The sequence below is a fragment of the Microplitis demolitor genome, chromosome 9 (genome assembly GCF_026212275.2).
Source record: "Microplitis demolitor isolate Queensland-Clemson2020A chromosome 9, iyMicDemo2.1a, whole genome shotgun sequence".
In the NCBI taxonomy this organism is placed as follows: domain Eukaryota; kingdom Metazoa; phylum Arthropoda; class Insecta; order Hymenoptera; family Braconidae; genus Microplitis; species Microplitis demolitor.
The window spans coordinates 577,320-598,412 of NC_068553.1; the positions used below are offsets into that span (position 1 = coordinate 577,320).

Genomic DNA, 21,093 nt, shown 5'->3' on the forward strand with positions numbered 1-21,093 from the left:
AATAAAAATAATAATAAGCATCTGTAATAATTAATAATCAATCATTAAACGTAATAATTATCATTTATAAATAATAACAAATTTATATTTAAATCCCGAGACATTTCGCGGTTCCGCGGATTCGCGGTTTTTTTTTCTCTTCTTTATTTTATTGAGACGTTTTTTTTTTTTTACTCAGACATGCATGAGTGTAATAACTGATAGTTGATAATGATGGAAAACATGGTATATATATATATATATATATATATATATATATATATATATAGATATATATATATTTATATGAGGAAAGACAAGAGGCCAAGGTGATAAATAAAACCTTGACGTTTTTATATTTTATAACTCGTTAATCCGACGGTAGTTTAATAGTACAATTTTTTTTTAGTTCGTAATGTTACTGAGGAATTTATTGATAATTATTTTTATTGAATAAAGTGATTATTATTTAATATTAATTATTTTTTATGTGGAAATTTGGGAGAAAAAAATTTTTTTCAATCTATTTCTGTACATATATGCATTTTTCTGGAGTTTTCTTTGAGGAAATTTAAAAACATTGTAGGTCATTTTGTGGGGAATTTTATAAGCTATAAGATTTGTTTGAAAGATTTTTTTGAAAAAAAATAATTTGAGGGTCAAAAGTTGGATTAAAGTTTGAGAGAAAATTAAAAGAGGAGGAGAAATTCTTGGATGGATTTTTTTATCTTTGGGAATTTTTTCCGTTACTTTCCCGGGAGTTAATTGTATAAAGTTGTAGGTCATTTTGTAGGGAATTTCATAAGCTACAAGATTTATTTGAATGATTTTTTGAAAAAATAATTATTTGAAGGTCAAAAATGGGATTAAAGGCCGAAGGAGAAAGGGAAATTTTTTGAAGATAATTTATGGGGATTTTTTGTGGTTGAGAATTTTGAGGGAGGAAATTTTGGAGTATAATATAGGGAATTTAGTGAGGAATTAAGGGGGCGAGGTCCTTGAGTCGGTTTTTTGGAAAAAAAATTAAATTTTGGGAAAAGAAAATTGAGAGGATTTTTTTCGGATGTAATTTTATCTATGAGAGGGTTTTTGAGGAGTTTCGAGGGAGGGAATTTAATTTCATTGCAGGTCATTTTGTGGGGAATTTAATGAGCTACAAGATTTATTCGAATGATTTTTTGAAAAAACTATTATTTGACGGTCAAAAATGGGATCAAAGCTCGAATTGAAAGATTAAAATTTTCAGAGGAAATTTCAGGGAGTCATTTTTTATGGTTAGGAATTTTTTTGAGAAAGTTCTAGTGAGGGAATTTGATTCAATTATAGGTCATTTTGTAGGGAATTTAATAAGCTACAAAACCCATACCTCAGTTATTCCACAAAAAATTTATCTACTCCTAAAATTAAAGTCATTCCCATAAAGTTCTACGAATCCTTTTAAAAATTCAAAAATATTCTCAAATTTAAAATACAAAATAAATTTAATTTTTCATAATTACTCCTTAGTCAAGTTCTCTAATTACTCATTAATCATCCCTCTATCCCTTTACTCTAAAAAAATATTTTTAATTGCCGCCACAAAATAAATATCTCGACATTCTGCGCCAGACATTAGTTTCTCTTACGACTGCTAATTATTAGTTTCCCATGAAACATTACCCATATATATATTACATATATATATTTATATATCATACATTATGTAACTCAACCTCCCACTTGCAAGAGTTATAAATTTAAAAAACAATTTTATTACTCGTAAAAGTAACTCGTAAATTACCGCCTCTGTATTTAAAAATTTTAAAAATCCCGCGGTTTTATTTAAAATGGCGGGAACGAATTAAGTGGGGGGTTGACATTGAAAATGATAAAGTTGATAAGTTGATAAATTACCTGATAGTGACGATGGTGTGGATGTGGGTGGGAATGATACTGGGGTGTGTGAATCATGTCGTCGATTTCGTCTTCGATTAAAGATGTTGAAGTTAAGGTTGAGTTTAAAGTTGATGCTGATGTTGATGTGGATGTTGATGAAGATGGCTCGTCTTTGTTTCGCAATCTCGGTCCTACGCGGTCACGTTTTTTTAATTCTTTTTCCTGTTGAGTTTAAAGTTGACTCATTGAGTTAAATGTTGACTTGTTGACTCAAGAGTTGACTTTTGACTTTAATTTTTTATTTTAAGGAATTTTTATTTACTATTTAGCAGTTAACTAGAAATTTTTTAAGAAACGAGTTGACTTGTTGACTCAACAGTTGACTTGTTGACTTACAAGTTTAGTGTTGACTTTTATTTTTGAGTCAACTAGTAATTTTTACTCATCTATTTTTTAGTAGTTGACTAAAAATTTTTTAAGGTATGAGTTGACTTGTTGACTTAGATGTTGACTTATTGACTCAAAAGTTAAGTGTTGACACGAACTTTTATTTTAAAAAATTTTAATTTTCATTCACTATTTAGTAGTCAACTAGAAATTTTGAAAGTAAGAGTTAACTTGTTGACTCAGGGATTGACTCATTACGAGTCAACAAAAGTTGATAAGAAAAATGTCAAGTCAACAGTTGACCCAAAAATTTTGTATTTTTTTTCAAATTTAACCAAATTTTTTTCTCATTCAAATTCAAATGATTTTTCTGCAAAAAGTTGACTAAAATTTTCGAGTCAACAGTTGACTCGAAAATTTTTTTTTTCTGAATTTCACCAAAATTTTTTCTCGTTCAAATTCAAATGATTTTTCTTCAAAAAGTTGACTAAAATTTTTGAGTCAACAGTTGACTCAAAAAAATTTTTTTTTCGAATTTCACCAAAATTTTTTCTCATTCAAATTCAAACGTTTTTTTTATAAAAACGTTGACAAAAATATGTAAGTCAACAGTTGACTGAAACAAAAAATTTTTTTTTTACCTCTGGTTGTTCATTGAGGCCCACAAGCTGCAGAGCTTCTTCAAGATTAAATCCGTCGGGAAGTCCCAGCGAGTCGTTGCAAAGAAGTCCCTCAACACCAGAGCCGGCGAGCAAGCTATCGCTCAACAGTTCCGACGGAAAGTCATCTTCCAGCCCAAAATTATTGCTCAGTCCCAATGAATCCTCACTAGTAAGTCCAATTTCCGGGTCATTTAACGCTCCGGCTTCGACTTCAGCTTCCAACCTAGTCGTCGTACTTTCACCGGCACTAGTTCCGCTAATTGGACTTTCTAATATATATTCACCTGTAATTTAAAAAACCACAAAATTCACCACTTGTTACTTCATTTTTCGTCACAAAAAATTTTTGAAAATTCAAAATTCGCGGGCAATTTTTTTTTTTTCTTTTAAATTAAAACACTCACGATCTAATTACGCGTAATAACGAATAATGACGGTGCGAAATTCGGTTTGACGTGAAAGATCGTCACTCGAGGACTGACTCGCGAGCGGCCAGGACCGGATTCGAAGAAAGTCGAGAGTGGGGATGAGAAAGAGGATAAAAAATGGAACCAATTTACAAAAGGGGATGTGGGATACACCTGCTTGGCTACTGAACCCCTCGGTGACTCCGCCCTATCACCAATCCTGGCTCGAGATCTCCTACCCTTGATCGCTAGATATTTTATTTAGTTTTTTAAAAATAGATTCCCTGATTTATTATTTTATTTTTTGATCGGTTTAAAAAATTAATAACTTCGGTTCAAATTACCCTAGAGTCTTCTTCTAGGTCTCAAAAGTTTCTTTAATCCTCCCTCTGTAGACGTGCAAAATTTCAATTCTTAATCTTCAATCGCTTATAAGTTACAAATTTTTTAAAACGTACCCAAAAAAAAAACCGCGAAATTTCGTGAGTTTACAATTTTAATTTCAAAAATTCATAACTTTGATTCTAATTGCCCTAGAGACTTCTTCTTGGGCTCAAAAGTTTCTTTATTCCTCCCCCTATAACACTGTAAAATTTCATTCCTTAACCAACAGTAGCCTCAGAGCTACAAATTTTTAAAAATTGACTAATTAAAAACCCGCGAAATTTCGCAAATTTAAAATTCAAATTTAAAAAATTTATAACTCTGGCCCTAATTACCCTAGAGACTTTTTTAAGGTCTCAAAATTTTCTTTGGCCCTTCCTCTATACACGTATAAATTTTCATTTTTTAATCTTCACTAGCCCCAGAGCTACAAATTTTTAAAAATTCCCCCGAAAAAACCCGCGAAATTTCTCAAATTTAAAATTTAAATTTAAAAAATTTATAACTCTGGCCCTAATTACCCTAGAGACTTTTTTAAGGTCTCAAAATTTTCTTTGGCCCTTCCTCTATACACGTATAAATTTTCATTTCTTAATCTTCACTAGCCCTAGAGCTACAAATTTTTAAAAATTCCCCCGAAAAAACCCGCGAAATTTCTCAAATTTAAAATTTAAATTTAAAAAATTTATAACTCTGGCCCTAATTACCGTAGAGACTTTTTTAAGGTCTCAAAATTTTCTTCAATTGTTCCTCTGTCTACCTCTAAATTTTGATTCCTTATTCTTTAATAACCTCAGAGTTACAAATTTTTAAAAGTCTATAATAAAAAAAACCGCGAAATTCAAAATTTTTTAATCAAAGTCATATATATCAGAGTCAGCCCATAAATATATAAAATAGTTGTACAACACAATAATGAATGTAAAATATTCTTAGCTTCATAACTCGAGAAAAAGGGCATCGGTGCAGGTAAAAATAATTCACCTGCGTGACGAGTTCTGGAGATGGTTAAAAGCCTAAGAATATTTATGTATATATATATATATATATATGTAAGAGATGATCGTCGATGAAGCATAAAAGGATAAAAAAAAAATAATAATAAAGGTGAGTTTTTTTTTTCTTTTTTTTTTTTAATATTTTTATTCTTAAGGCGGTTTGACTTTGAGTGGTTACCAGAAGAAGGTCGCACCTTTTTCGATGCCTATTACATTAACGAGTAGCGGCCATTGTCTGCTTAAAATTCGTTACTTTAACTCACGATAATGGCTGACAACACCCTCTTTCACGTCACTATTTATGTATCGAGTTTGAAGACTTTATTTTTTAATTTTTATTTACTTTTATTTTTTATGGTTGAAAGCGAATATTTATATTGTCAATGATGGGAGATGAGGAAACGAAAATTTAGAGAGATATAGAGGAAGGTTTGGAGAAAATTTTGAGACCAAGAAGAAGGTTCTAGGGTAATTAGAACCGGAGTTATGAATTTTTTAAGTTTAAATTTTGAATTCGCGGACTTTCCCGGTTTTTATTTTTTGAACTTTTGAAAATTTTTGGGTAGGAATGACTGGGGATTAAGGAATAAAATTTTATAGGGTTATAGAGCGAGGATTAAAGTAACTTTTAAGCCCAAGAACGAGTACCTAAAGCAATTAGAACTAAAGTTAGAATCTAAATTCTCAACTCAAAATCGAAAGAAAAATTCCAAAAAAAAAAAAAAGTTTTTTTTGAGTTTCTACAAGTTTTTTTTTCTTCAATTTTATCAAAGTAACAACTTCATAACTCAATATTTACCGCCGCAAACTTTTGTTTTAAATATTTCAAATTTCCCGCGACTTTTTTTTAAAATTCAAATTTCGCGGACTTTTTTTAAAAATTCAAATTTCGCCGTTTTTTTTCAACTTGAAATTTCCTCTCTTTTTTTCTTCAGTAAATTTTCTACTTTTTTTGCCAAAAATTAAAAAAAAACAAATCTCAGTCCCGTCGGCCTGCCCCCACCCCCTAAATCAATTTGAATCAATTCTCCCCCAAAAATAACTACCCCAATTTATAAGAACATTAATTAGCTTCCTTACAAGGTCTCACAAAAATAGACATCAATCCAGAAACTCATATATATATATAGACATATATTTGTCACTAAAATTCGTGACAGGCAAACAGTAGAGTGAAAATGTATTCTTGTGCATTTTATATTTTTTTTTCATATATATGTATTATATATTCTTTACTAAAACCCACCCGGATTATTAATACACATAGTTATAAATATATATGAATTTTTGCAAGTAATGGAGTAGTTATTATGATGATCGGTCGTTAGGGATGAAAATGCTTTTGAAATAAAATTAAAAAGAATAGAAATAAATATGAGAAATGATCTGTCAGCGGCTGTATGTATATATATTTTATACTTATATATTATAGATTTTTTCTACTATTCCAGTAGTATAGATTGCTTAGAAATATATATGCGCCGGAGTTAAGAGGGACGGAAAATTTAAAAAAACTCGTGTCGCTTTGTTACCGCGATGATTTTGCAGAAAAATTTTAGAGAATTTTTTTAAATTTCATCTTTTATTTTTGTCGGTTCTGAAAATATGGATTTTTCATTGAGATATTTCTTGATATATTTATTCGATTTTTCTTAATGTATACGGAGGAAAAATATTTTTTTTCTGTAGAAATTTTGAAATTTTTCATGAAAACGCAAAATTTTTATGATTTTTTTGAAAATATTGCGGAAAATTTTTTTTTTCTATAAATTTTTCAACTTTTCGAAAAATTAGAATTTTTCCGGAAAATTTTCAATGTTTTGAGTGAAAATGAAATTTTTCCTAAGAATTTTCTTTATTTTCCCAGGGAAATATTTTTTTTCTAGAAAATTTACAATTTTCTGAATGAAATGAAAAATTTTTCATGATTTTCGTAAAATTATTGTGAAAATATTTCCTTTGAATTTAACAATTTTCACTGAAAATTTTCTTTTTTTTCGGAAATTTACTTCAATTTCCCTTGAAATAAATATTTTTTAAGAAAATATTAAACTTTTCCTGTGAAAAAACATTTATAAAAGATAAAATTTTATTTTTCTAGGTGAAATAGATTTTTCGTGTTGAAGTTTTCCGACGATTTTCCAATGAATGCCGGTAAAATTCAATTTTCTAATTAGTAAAGAAAATTTTAAATAGAAAATTCAATTTTCTATTATTTTCCCGTCTATTCAAATATTCTCTGAATTTTCCAATGTGACTTGAATAATTTTCCAAAAAAAAAAAGATCAATTTATTCAAATTTTCTTCATTTTCCCGGTGAAATCTTTTTTCTTTTCTAAAAAGTTTATAATTTTCCAAATGACATGAAAATTCTTATGATTTTCTTGAAATTAGTGTAAAAATAAAATTGTTCCTCCGAATTTTGAAATTCATACAGAAAATTTTCATATTTTTCCAAAATTTTCTTCAATTTCCCAGTGAAATAAATATTTTTACCGAAATTTTTCGTTTTCGCCTTAGGAAAAATCTAGTATTTCTTAAAAATACATTGTTCATTTAATTCTTCGGCCGATTTTTCGATTATGACCAGGAAAATTCGATTTTTAATTAGCAAACAAAATTTTTCGTTGAAAATTCATTTTCCAATGATTTTTTCGTGTGCTTGAATATTTTATAAATTTTCTAACGTGACTTGAATCATTTTCCGAGAATAAATATTGTTTTCAGTCAATTTTCATGATTTTCACACGAAAAACGCAATTTCTTTTGAATTTCGTAATTTTCCGACGGAAAAAATTTAATTTTCAATTTTTATTGCAGTTTTTCCGGAAACAAAATTTTTTAACCTCTTGCTAATAAAATTTTCCACGAAGAAAATGAATTTTCCATCAATTTCTCAATTTTCTCAGATAAAATATTTTTTTCACAATTTTCGTATATTTCCCGACAATTGAAGGATTTTTTTTATCGAAAGAAAATTTATAACAGCGTTTTCAGAATTTTCCATAGAAAAAAATGAATTTTCATTAAATTTTCACATTTACTTCAGTTAAAAATGAGTTTTCCTCAAATTTTTGAAATTTTTCATTCAAAAAATTGAATTTTCTTCAGATATTAAATTTCATTAAAAATTTTCCATAAAGAAAACTCAAATTTTCTTTTATAACAAACAAAATTTTCCTTAAAAAAAACATTTACCTGATTTTTACTCCCAATCAAATTTAATCCATTGAAAATTCACTAAAAAATTTCCATCACAAAAAAATTTTCCATAGACAAAATTTTAATTTTCAAATTTTTCAAACAAAAAAAAAATCACTCTGTAAAACCACAACTCGATGAAAAAAAAAGTTTAAATCACACTCGAGATAAAAGAAAATCGAGTGAAAATTTTTCTACCAAATCGCGAGGAAAATCCGCGGAGTCGCGCCAGAGTTTTGAAACTGAGGGACAATAAAATCCCTCGGGTATCGGTACGAATAGTGAACGGCTCTTCAATAAAGAAACTAAAAAAAATGTAAATTAAAAAAGATAAAAAAAATTAACCAGCCAATGGCGTTCGAGAGAGAGAATTTAAAGATGGCCGCTGACAATGCGCAGCAGAATGTTCTCACAGAGAAGGGGGGCCTTTATAACATTCCCGAGCCCCCATTGGGGGGACTCGCCTCATCATTTCTCTTCTCACACTCATATATTATATATATATATAAATATATTAATCAATATACCGTCGGTTCGAGCATTAAATTTAATTTTAAGTTTTATAAAATGGAGCCGCCGCGAGTCTGGTATTAAATTTTTTTATAACTTGGCTTTGAAAAATTCATTTCTCGAAAACTATCAGAGATTAAGGAATAAAATTTTACAGGGTTATAGAGAGAGGAATAAAGAAAATTTTGAGCCCAAGAAGAAGTCTCTGGGGTAATTAGAGCCGGAATTATTAATTTTTTAAATTTGAATTTCAAATTCGTGAATTTTCGCGGGTTTTTAATTATTCAATTTTTGAAAATTTATAGCTCTGAAGCGACTGGAGATTAAGGAATGAAAATTTACAGGATTACAGAGGAAGGAATAAAGAAAATTTTGAGACCTCAAAAAAGTGTCTACGGTAATTAGGGCCAGAGTTATAAATTTTTGAAATTTAAATTTTAAATTTGCAAAATTTCCCGCTTTTTTTGGTACAAGTTTTTAAAAAATTTTAGCTTATGAACGTTTTGCGATTAAGATTTGAAATTTTGCACGTCTATAAAGGAAGGATTCACGAAAATTTTGAGACCAAAAACAAGACTCTAAAGTAATTAGAACCGGAGTTATAAATTTTCAAAACTAAAATTTAAAAATCCGCGGATTTTCGCGGTTTTTTTTTTTCATTTATTCAGTAAACTTTTTCACAAAAAAAATGTTGAAAAAAAAAAAATTAAATGACGTAAAATAGGAGCAGGAACTTAAATGAAATTTTTACTCCAATTTAATCCAAAATTAAAAAAAGAAATTTTTTTTTTTATTCTTAAGTTTAAAATTGTAAACGCGTTAAGAAGTTAATGGTCGGTAAAGTGACAACTCGTCACTTTGAATAGACACACTGATCTATATCTTTAACAAAATCCTAAATAAACACTAAAATCGGTAGTCTGGCGTCTTAACTGCTTGCACCTGACCAATATTTTTGCTCCTGCTTTGAATTCCTTCATTTTTACTCTTCAGTAACTAAATAACTCAGTAAGAGCCTCCTTAAGTATTTTTATAAAAAAAATAATAAATAAAATTTTTATTATGTTTATTTTTTAAATTTTTTACAAAAAAAATTTTTTTGAAGTTTTTTAAATTCGTAGCTTGGAAACTGGTAGTCTTGAAAGCCCGTTATTGGGCTATATATTTTAGTCAGTCTTTGATGTATATTTTGGAAAAAAAATTTTATAAATTTCTTTGTTATTTTTATTTTTAAATTTATTTGTTTCGCAGTTGAAAAATACCGCCAATATTTGGCGGATTTAAAATTTGAATTTTAAAAATTAATAACTTCGGTTCCAATTGCCCTAGAGTCTTCTTCTGGGTCTCAAAAGTTTCTTTAATCCTCCCTCTGTAGACGTTCAAAATTTCAATTCTTAATTTCCAATCGCTTATAAGTTACAAATTTTTTAAAACGTACCCAAAAAAACCGCGAAATTTCGTGAGTTTACAATTTTAATATTAAAAAATTCATAACTTTGATTCTAATTACCCTAGAGACTTATTCTTGGGCTCAAAAGTTTCTTTATTCCTCCCCCTATAATCCTGTAAATTTTCATTCCTTAACCAATAGTAGCCTCAGAGCTACAAATTTTTGAAAATTGACTAATTAAAAACCCGCGAAATTTCGCAAATTTAAAATTTAAATTTAAAAAATTTATAACTCTGGCCCTAATTACCCTAGAAACTTTTTTAAGGTCTCTAAATTTTCTTTGACCCTTCCTCTATACACATATAAATTTTCATTTCTTAATCTCCACTAGCCCGAGAGCTACAAATTTTTAAAAATTCCCCCAAAAAAACCCGCGAAATTTCGCAAATTTAAAATTTAAATTTCACAAATTTATAACTCTGGCCCTAATTACCCAAGAGACTTTTTTAAGGTCTCAAAAATTTCTTCAATCGTTCCTCTATACACCTCTAAATTTTGATTCCTTAATCTTCAATAACCTCAGAGCTACAAATTTTTAAAAATTGTCTAATTAAAAACCCGCGAAAATTCGCGAATTTGAAATTCAAATTTTAAAAATTCATAACTCCGGTTCTAATTACCCTAGAGACTTCTTCTTGGGCTCAAAATTTTCAACAATCCTTCCTCTGTAACCCTGTAAATTTTCATTTCTTAATCTCCAGTAGCTACAGAGCTACAAATTTTTATAATCTGAGCAAAAATCAAAATTTGTACATTTTGCTAAAAGAAAAATATCAAAATTTAAAAAAATTGGTTTTTAAATGGGATTGAGTAATGTAGAGTGTAAACAAATTGTTAGACAGGTTAACCTTGATATAGTATTGCAAGTTGTCATGAATCGCAAGCTCGTGAGTTTATATATCGTGTTTTGGTGTCGTCATGCTTAGAATCGAGTTTTAGGTGTAACCTGGTTTTATTTTAAGTTAAATAACATAATCATGTTACTGAACAATCATCGACACCATCGTCGTATCATCGTGGCGCCACTTATTTGAATATCATCGAGATCTTACCGAACAAGTGTCAATGACTCACTGAATTACTCGCTATTATTATTTCTTACTCGTAAATTTAACCGGCTAAAAAATAAATCTTGGTCTCAAAATTTTCCTACGACTATCAACTACAGTCCTGTGCAAATTTTTTTCATTTATTTTCAAAATTTACCAGAAAATTATTTGTTTTAGTGACAGTGGAAAAATTTTTTTTTCTCTCATTTGAACCGTTAATGACAGAAAAAATTTATTACTCTGGTTCTAATTGAGCTAGAGACTCTTTCTTGGTCTCAAAAGTTTCGTCAATCCTTCCTCTATAACCCTGTAAATTTTTATTTTTTAATCTTTAGTTGCTTCAGAGCTACAGATTTTTAAATATTGAAAAATTAAAAAGACCGCGAAAATCTGCGAATTTAAAATTTAAAATTCAAAAATTTATAACTCAGCTTTTAAGTACACTAGAGACTTCTTCTTGGTCTCAAAAGTTTCGTCAATCCTTTCTCTATAACCCTGTAAATTTTTATTTCTTAATCTTTAGTTGCTTCAGAGCTACAGATTTTTAAATATTGAAAAATCAAAAAGACCGCGAAAATCTGCGAATTTAAAATTTAAAATTCAAACATTCATAACTCAGCTTTTAATTACACTAGAGACTTCTTCTTGGTCTCAAAAGTTTCGTTAATCCTTCCTCTATAACCCTGTAAATTTTTATTTCTTAATCTTAAGTTGCTTCAGAGCTACAGATTTTTAAATATTGAAAAATCAAAAAGACCGCGAAAATCTGCAAATTTAAAATTTAAAATTCAAACATTCATAACTCAGCTTTTAATTACACTAGAGACTTCTTCTTGGTCTCAAAAGTTTCGTCAATCCTTTCTCTATAACCCTGTAAATTTTCATTTTTTAATCTCGAATCGTTACTAAGCTACGAATTTTTAAAAACCCCCCACTAAATAAACCGCGAAATTTGAAATTTAAAATTCAAAAAGTCATAACTTTGGTTCTAATTACCCTAGAGTAGTCTTCTTACTCCCAAAAGTTTCTGCAATCCTTCCTCTATAAACCCATAAACTTTTAACTCTCACCCTGTATTAGTTTCTAAGCTACAATAAAAAAAAAAAAATATTTTTTTAAATAATCGAAATTAGTTAATTTTAAAAATTGTAATTATTATTTAACTTCGCCTACAATCTCGACAATAAATCATTTTTAAGTGCACGAACGCATTAATCACTCTCTAGATTAAAATATTATAATAAAATTCGTATTAAAAACTCTCAGATCCCGCGTCAGATTTTCATTCTTTTGATTTTTTTTTATTTTTTCTCAATCGTGAAATGAAAAATTGAATCTTTTCTTATTCTTCTTCTTGATTTTTATTTTAACAACAGACACAATGGCCGTCGACAATTCGACTCGAGACTCGATGAGACATGAGACTACTCGAGCTATTTGGGATTCAACTTGCGATGTCTATTTCTCCGAGTAAAATTTCATTTCTACTTTTTTTTTTTTTATTATTATTTCGAGACTTGCAAACTCATGGTGACTTAAAAAGTCACTTCTTCATCTTCTCATTCAACTATCACGTCACAAATTTTTTATTGTTATTTAACCATACGTTTCATATATATTTATTTGTATATAAATATATTTATTTAGTTTTTTTTTTTTACGAATAATTTTTGGGAATTTTTGAAAATTATAGCTCTGTAGCTACTGGAGATTAAGAAATGAAAATTTACAGGGTTACAGAGGAAGGATTGTTGAAAATTTTGAGCCCAAGAAGAAGTCTCTAGGGTAATTAGAACCAGAGTTATGAATTTTTGAATTTTAAATTTCAAATTCGCGGATTTTCGCGGTCTTTTTAATTTTGAAATATTTAAAAATTCGTAGCTCTGAAGTCACTAGAGATTAAGAAATAAAAATTTACAGGCTTATAGAGGAAGGATTGACGAAACTTTTGAGACCAAGAAGAAGTCTCTAGGGTAATTAGATCCAGAGTTATGAATTTTTGAATTTTAAATTTTAAATTCGCGGATTTTCGCGGTCTTTTTAATTTTGAAATATTTAAAAATTCGTAGCTCTGAAGTCACTGGAGATTAAGAAATTAAAATTTACAGGGTTATAGAGGAAGGATTGACGAAACTTTTGAGACCAAGAAGAAGTCTCTAGGGTAATTAGATCCAGAGTTATGAATTTTTGAATTTTAAATTTCAAATTCGCAGATTTTCGCGGTCTTTTTAATTTTTAAATATTTAAAAATTCGTAGCTCTGAAGCCACTGGAGATTAAGAAATTAAAATTTACAGGGTTATAGAGGAAGGATTGACGAAACTTTTGAGACCAAGAAGAAGTCTCTAGGGTAATTAGAACCTGAGTTATGAATTTTTTTAATTTAAATTATCAATTTCTAAAATTTCGCGTTTTCTTCCGCGACAATTTTTAAAAATTCGTAACTCCAAAGCTTTTAGAGATTAAGAAATGAAAATTTACATGTGTATAGAGTAAGGATCAAAGGAAATTTTAAGCCCTTAAAAAAGTCTGTAGCGCAATTAGAACCCGAGCAATTAATTTTTAAAATTCCTCTCTCCCAAAAATTCCTTTCAATTTTCCCTCTCTTTCTCAATTTTTCCCCATCCAGACAAAATTTTTTTTCAAATTATAGCCCGGAATCTCATCTGTTCATTTCTACCCCCAAAAAATTTCCCCACTGTAAAAATTTAACAGAAAGATAGAAAACAGAAAAAAAATGAAGGAAATTTTGTCGGAAGCCGGCAGTCGCCAGTAGGAATTTAATTTCCCAGCTTTGGGTTTTTGTTATAAAAAGGAGGAGGATAAGGTGGTATCATCCCCTCGGGCGTGTATCTCCTGATGCAATGAGCCGAGATATGAGTAATGGTGCGTGTTCGCGTTCTAAGTCCGTTAACATCGGGGTAAAATTAGTCGAGTCATCAACGATTCGGTCTCAGCTGCTCTACCCACACAAATATATATATATATATATATATATATATATATATATATATATATATATATATATATATATATATATATATATATATATATATATATATATGAATTAAACCCAACACGCTTGCTTCCAAATATTGATTATCCCGAGGGACTCGCGGCCATTTCAAACGAAACTACGGGAGGCATTTTTTTTTTCTTCGTAACAATATGACTTAAAATTTATCCGGTTATTGGTGACCTACTCGCCCCGTATGAGGCTTAAAAAAATTTCTTAGGCTTTGTAGTGTAATTCAAATAAAAAATTTAAATAAATAAATGAAAAAAGTTTCCGTACAGAAAGATTTAACAAAAAATCAAAATTACGGCTTAATTATTAAAGATATGAAAAAAATGTACTGAGATAAAATTGTAGAGAATTAAATTCCCTACAAAAAAGGTTAATTTCATTTTTGTCGTATCTGTAATATTTAACCCAAAAAAGCCAATCAACGTTTCCATACACAAAAATTTGATAAAAATTTTTTGACAAAAATTTATGGATTAAAAAAATGAAAATTATGGCTCAACTATCAAAGATACGGAAAAAAAGTACTGGAATAAATTTGTTCAGTACTAAATTCTCTACAAAAAAGGTATTAGTAACTTTTTTCGTAAATTCAATATTTCCGCCAAAAAATGCTTCTCAAAAGTAAAAATTCCGGATTTAAATTTTTAACGTACGTACGTACGAAGATACGGAGTCTTGATATCTCGTAAGCTAATTAACCGATTGAAAAATTTTTTTTTGTGATTATAAGGTCTTTTTATTGCTTGTAGCCCTACAAAGTTCTAAATAAATCAGAGCATTAATTTTTTATTTTAGTGATCAAATAAAAGTAAGAAATTTTTTTGAAATTTAAATTCTGGGGAAAGATTAATAATGAGGGTCATAAAAAAAATTGTTATGATGCTCAAGGACGTACATATAATGAGAATGAGAGTGATAACCATGAAATTTAAATTCTAGAATAAAATTTGTGAGAAAATTTTGAAGTTTGAATTTTGGAAAATTTTATTTTTTAAATTAGTAGGGATAAAGGCGGGAAAAATATTTTTGATAACCCGGGGTTTAAATTTGAGCGTCGCGGCGGTTGATCTTAAATGTATATTTCGGTAAAATAAAAATATTAAAATTAATATTTCCGTGACTAATTTACCGGAAATTGAATTTTTAAAAAATATTGGCTGGCTACAATCAACTATTGGGTTCTCTAAAGTTACAGAAAAAAAAATAGTGGGAATGTCTAGCACGAGAATAAAATACGCCCTCATACGTGACAGATGGTTTAATTTTTAACGCATGCGACCCACGTATTTCACATATGCTCCGCCTTTCTATATATATATATATATATATACTTTTGTTTCGTTGATGGAATTTGGGCGCCATAAAAAAATAAATAAACTTTGAATTAAAATTCTAGCCAAGCTATCGAATATATGAAAAAATATATAAGGACCAAATTTGTAGGAAATTAAATTCTCTGCAAAAAAGGTCCTGTGGACTTTATCCGTAAAGTCGATAGTTTAGTCAGAATCTTGATTAGAAGTCTGAAAAAAAATTCATATGCGCAATGAACATTTTATATATTTTTTATATATGTGGAAATATATATGAAAGGGTAGTGTTGTGGGTACTCGTTTGAGAGGGCATTGGACGGAGACTCGATATTACGGATGCTTGTAATTTTATTGTGATTTTGGTAAAAAAAAATAAATTTAAATTAAATACTTGGGTTTTGGAATTTTTTTTGAGATCTTTTAAAATTTGTAGCCGAGAAACTACTGGAAATTAAGGAATGGAAATTTACACGTGTATAGAGGAATCTTTGAATAAAATTTTGAGACCTTAAATAAGTCTCTACGACAATTAGAACCCGACTTATAAATTTTTGAAACTCTTCACAAAAAAAAAAATCAGCGCAAAATTTATTTTTCCCCCAATTTTCCAAATAAATTTGACTTTTTTTTTAGTTTACAATTTTCCAAAAATTTATTGCCCACTTTCAAGTCTAAATTCCTCAAAATTGAAAATCAGAAAATTCTACTCAAAGAAATTTTTTTATTTTTTTTTTTTTTTATTTTTTTATAATAATTTATTTTAAATCGATGATCCATTAATCAAGCGGCATTCAAAACTGACTTTCGATCGATCCACGCGATAGCCAAGTAATGAGTAGACTGATTGCTTTTTTTTTTTTATTCGAATAAAATTTTTTTTTTATCTAATTATTATTTTTAATATAAATATTTTTTGTAATTATTCCTTCATAAATATTGTATACAATAATAACAATTATTATTATTATTTTTTTCATTAAAAAAAAAAAAACGGACAAAGTCGTAGATGTCAGGACCCGCCATGACGTCTAAGATTAAAATCTTCTCATATAATATTCGATTGTACATTGAGCAATATCACAATCACGTAGGTCTTATAAGTATACATATATATTTTTTAAGACATTAATTAATCATTAAAGATCAATAAATAATAATGACAAATAATTTTGACCGCGAATTTTAAATTTTTGAATTTATATACTTACATTTTGGCCAATAACTCCGAAACTAACGGTTTTAGGGAAAATTTATAAGAAAGGAAAATTGACGGAAATTTAATTTCCTTTAAAAATATGTAGCTATTGATGTATTTATATTCATATTTAAGGGATATATAGATAAATATATGAGATAAAATAGAAAATAGTAGAAAATTTTTGGAAAAATTTTTCAAAGGGCGATAACTTTTGAAGGAGAGGTTTTAGGAAAATTTTATAAGAGAGAAAAATTGTGGGAAATTCAATTTCCTTTGGAATCCAACCCTTTTTTATTTATTTATCTGATAAATAACCGAAGATATTGATAAAAATATAAATATAATGATGGCCAAATTTTTGAACTCATTATTAATTTGTCTTTAACTTCAAACGGCTGTAACTTCTCAACAATTAACTTTTCGAAAATTTTGTATCAGACAAAAAACAAAGGAAATTAAATTTCCTTTCCAATGACCTCTGAATTATTCCAATTACTCCAATAATTTCCTTAATTAATCATCAATTAAAAAAAAAAAATTCAAATTCTCTCTTAACCGAAATTTGAACTTTTGAACTCGGCTTCAAACGGCTCTAACTTCTAAACCATCAACTTTTCGTGAATTTTCAATGAGACTAAAATTGTAGAGCATTAAATTTCCTTTCTGATGACCTACTACTTTTTCTAATTACCTCATTAATTAACTCTACAATAATTATAATATAAAATCTTGATTAAAATAAGAGAAATTTTTTATCGAAAACAGAGAGTTTGAAATATATGAGAGAAGGTACATATATATGAATATTTATGAGGAATTAAAGGGCAGGGCAAGTTAGAAATGAAAGCTAAAGGCGTTACGGCCACTCCCTATGGGGAAATAAAATTATTCATAAAAAAAATTGTTTTTTTAAATTTAAGACAAACTATAATAAATATATATATGTATATATGATCGTGTACACGGTTGATAATTTTCCGAAACGGTCAGCAAGTCGTTTAATTATGCGACACTTCCTTTTTTATAAAAATTAAATATTTTTTAAATTAGTCATTGTTTATATATGTATTATATGTTTGCTTTCATAATATATGTTTAGTGTCATAACGCATTGTAATGAGAGTAATTACTCTTATATACAAAATTAAATTTTTTGGGAAAACGGAAATTGAAAAAATTTTTGAAAATGTTTTTACCTGTTTCTACGTCGACTGTATAAGATAACCCAGCCCATGGATTGTCGTCTGTTTCGGCGACTTCTTCTTTCTGTAATGAGGGAAAATTTTTTATTTTTTGGGAAAATTTTCGGAAAATTTATGAGGCGTTTATGGGATAGACTTCGGGGGCGCATAACTTTTGAAGGAAGTGTTTTAGGAAAATTTTGTAAGAGACCGAAAATGTGGAAAATTTAATTTCCTTTAAAAATATGTAGGAGTTTATATATTTATATTGATAAATAAGGAAAATATTCATAAATATATGAAGAAAAGTGAGAAAAAGCTATGAAATTTTAGAAAATATCTTTGATAGGCCATAACTTCTAAACTAGAGGTTTTAGGAAAATTTTGTAAGAGACCAAAATTGTAGGAAATTTAATTTCCCACAATTTCGGTCTCTTATGAATTTTCCCTAAAACCCTCCGTTTAGAAGTTATGGGCCTAGAAAAAAAATTTTCAAAAATTTCAAAATACTATCCTACTTTTCCTCATATATTTATATATACATCCCTTAATTATTCATACAAATATATAAATAGCTACATATTTTTAAAGGAAATTAAATTTCCCACAATTTCGGTCTCCTATAAAAATTCCCTAAAAACCACAGTTCAAAAGTTATCGCGCTTTGAAAAATATTTCAAAAAATGCAATGCTCTGAATTAGTATAAAAATATTTTTATAAATAATAATAATAAATAATAATAGTAGTGAGCCGTGGGAATAATAATCTATCCTTTGTTCTGGTCTTAAGATCTGAATTCCATGAGCGTATCCATTCAGATCACGATAATCGAAAAGATCTTCACGTTATTGAACGATCGGCGTCTCGTTGCGCTACAAAAGACTATTCGATAAAACCAGCTCGAGTAAGAGAGATACTAAATTCCCAAAGAACAAAGACCAACACTGTAACAACAACAACTAAAATTCAAAGTCATCTTCATTTCTTTCTCTTTTTCGTTCCCTATCTTTTTTTTAACGAAATTCAAGTTTGAATTTTTCCCGCGTAATTTTAATTTGAAATTTATATTTTTCCGCGTAATTTAAATTTTTAATCTTTCCTTCTCTAAGAAAGTAAAATTTTTAATTATCCCGCGAAATTTGAATTTTTCCCGCGAAAATTAAAATTGGCGGTAAATTTAAATTTAAAAAAATCTTGATAATTTTAAATGCTTGTAGATAAAAATGAACGATAAGTTAAAGGATTTGGATAAAAATATTAACGATTTAAAAAGATTAGGACGCGTGGGTACGAACGTGTCTAATCTTCTTTGTGGCTGATGTAAGATTTAGGACAGTAGTCGGAACGTGCTCGACTTAGGGCTTAAACCCCAAGATTTAAATGTTGCCACTGTAACTTTAATGGTTAGCTCATAAGACCTTAGTACTAATAAACTTTTTTGACTTATTGACTTATTTTTATGGAAATTTAATTTGCTACAAATTAACTCTCTCATATTTTTATTATGTTTCTCATATTTAATTCGAAAAAAGTTTCCGTACAGAAAAATTTACCAAAAAATCGAAATTACGGCTTAATTATCAAAGATACGAAAAAAATGTACTGAGACAAAATTATAGAAAATTAAATTCCCTACAAAAAAGGTCTCTTACATTTTTGTCGTATCTCTAATATTTAACCCAAAAAAGCCAATCAAAGTTTCCGTACACAAAAATTTGATAAAAATTTTTTGACAAAAATTTATGGATTAAAAAAATGAAAATTATGGCTCAACTATCAAAGATACGGAAAAAAAGTACTGAAATAAATTTGTTCAGTACTAAATTCTCTACAAAAAAGGTATTTGTAACTTTTTTCGTAAATTCAATATTTCCGCCAAAAAATGCTTCTCAAAAGTAAAAATTCCGGATTTAAATTTTTAACGTACGTACGTACGAAGATACGAAGTCTCGATATCTCGTAAGCTAATTAACCGATTGAAAAATTTTTTTTTGTGATTACAAGGTCTTTTTATTGCTTGTAGCCCTCCAAAGTTTTAAATAAATCAGAGCATTAATTTTTTATTTTAATGATCAAATAAAAGTAAGAAATTTTTTTGAAATTTAAATTCTGAGGAAAGATTAATAATGAGGGTCATAAAAAAAATTGTTATGATGCTTAAGGACGTAAATATCATGAGAATGAGAGTGATAACCACCATGAAGTTTAAATTCCAGAGTAAAATTACAGAATGATTTAGCATTTATGGTCGGCGATGTTCAGCATCGAGGCTGGACTGGCTTAAAGACGGACGTATTGACTATTGATAATGATCATGATCATGGGTCATTAGTTTGTAAAATGACAAACTCATATTTATAATTATTAAAATATATTAATCGTCATTAATTAACTTCTTAAATAAATAACGAGAGAATCGAATAAATGACAAAAATAAATTAATATTTTTTTGTAACTAAAAATAATTACAAATTTTTATGTTACCGATGGCTGAGGTGGAAATTAAAAAAAATATTTTAAAAATTTTGAATTTCGCGGGTTAAATTTAAGAGAATTTTATATTCCTGCCTATATCTTTGAAATGAAGGGTTTTAGAGAAAATTTATAAGAGACCGAAATTGTAGGAAATTAAATTTCCTTCAAAAATATATGGTCGCTTATATATTTATATTGATAATTAAGGGATATATTAATAAATATATGAGGAAAAGTACGAAAAAGTTAGAAAATTCTATGAAAGGACGAATTCTCTTGAATTTAAGGTTCAAAAAAAAATTTATAACAGACGCAAATGAGATAAATTGCAACGCCCATTGTAGGAATGTCGAATTTTAGTAACCATTAGTAATCGAGGAAGCTGCGCAGTATTAAATATCACGAAGCTCCAATCTCCTTTCACGTCACCGTCTAGCCTCTAGTTTCTACCAATAACCAAATGGATGTAGAATATATATACGTATATATACAAGCAAAAAGACCCCTCTAGAAAAGGGGCTTAAACTTTTTTACAACTGGTCCACACCCTCGTTAAGAATACGGGAGACGGGATTCAGTCCCTAGTAAACTAAAACTCGGGCAATTTATCACTAACCCTCAGCTAAATTCATCTGGTTTTTCTGTTGCTGTATACATCTTGTAACAATTGTTTCTGCTTGGATTCATGTTATTAATTAATAACAATAATGGAATAATTATTGATTTTTTATTTTATCCAAGGGAACTTTCGTTTGTACGAATACTTGGGTTATTAATATCTCCGATGATTACGGGGATAAATGAAAAAACTCGGGCTTGTTTTTTGGGAAATTTAATTGCCTACAATTTTGTTGTCTTTGAAAATTTTCGTAAACTCGATATTTCGGAAGATAATGACGAAAATTCGAGTGTAGATACACAAGAATTTGGAAAAAAATTTTTGACAAGATTTCAAACCTCTGTAACTTTTGAAATATGGCTTTTAGAAAAATTTTC

At 28.5% G+C, this 21,093-nt stretch overlaps 1 protein-coding gene across 3 annotated transcripts in view; it reads right to left on the reverse strand.

Annotated features, from left to right (window-relative positions):
* Positions 1-21,093, reverse strand: part of LOC103579191 (endoplasmic reticulum membrane sensor NFE2L1) — a 65,671-nt gene that overhangs the window by 27,248 nt on the left and 17,330 nt on the right. For all 3 annotated transcript variants that reach the window (XM_014444834.2, XM_014444832.2, XM_014444833.2), the window contains 3 exons: positions 17,637-17,706; positions 2,883-3,187; positions 1,873-2,076 (listed from right to left, as the gene is read on the reverse strand). In XM_014444834.2, the coding sequence (XP_014300320.1) occupies positions 1,873-2,076; positions 2,883-3,187; positions 17,637-17,706 (579 nt within the window). The remainder of the gene's footprint in view (positions 1-1,872; positions 2,077-2,882; positions 3,188-17,636; positions 17,707-21,093) is intronic.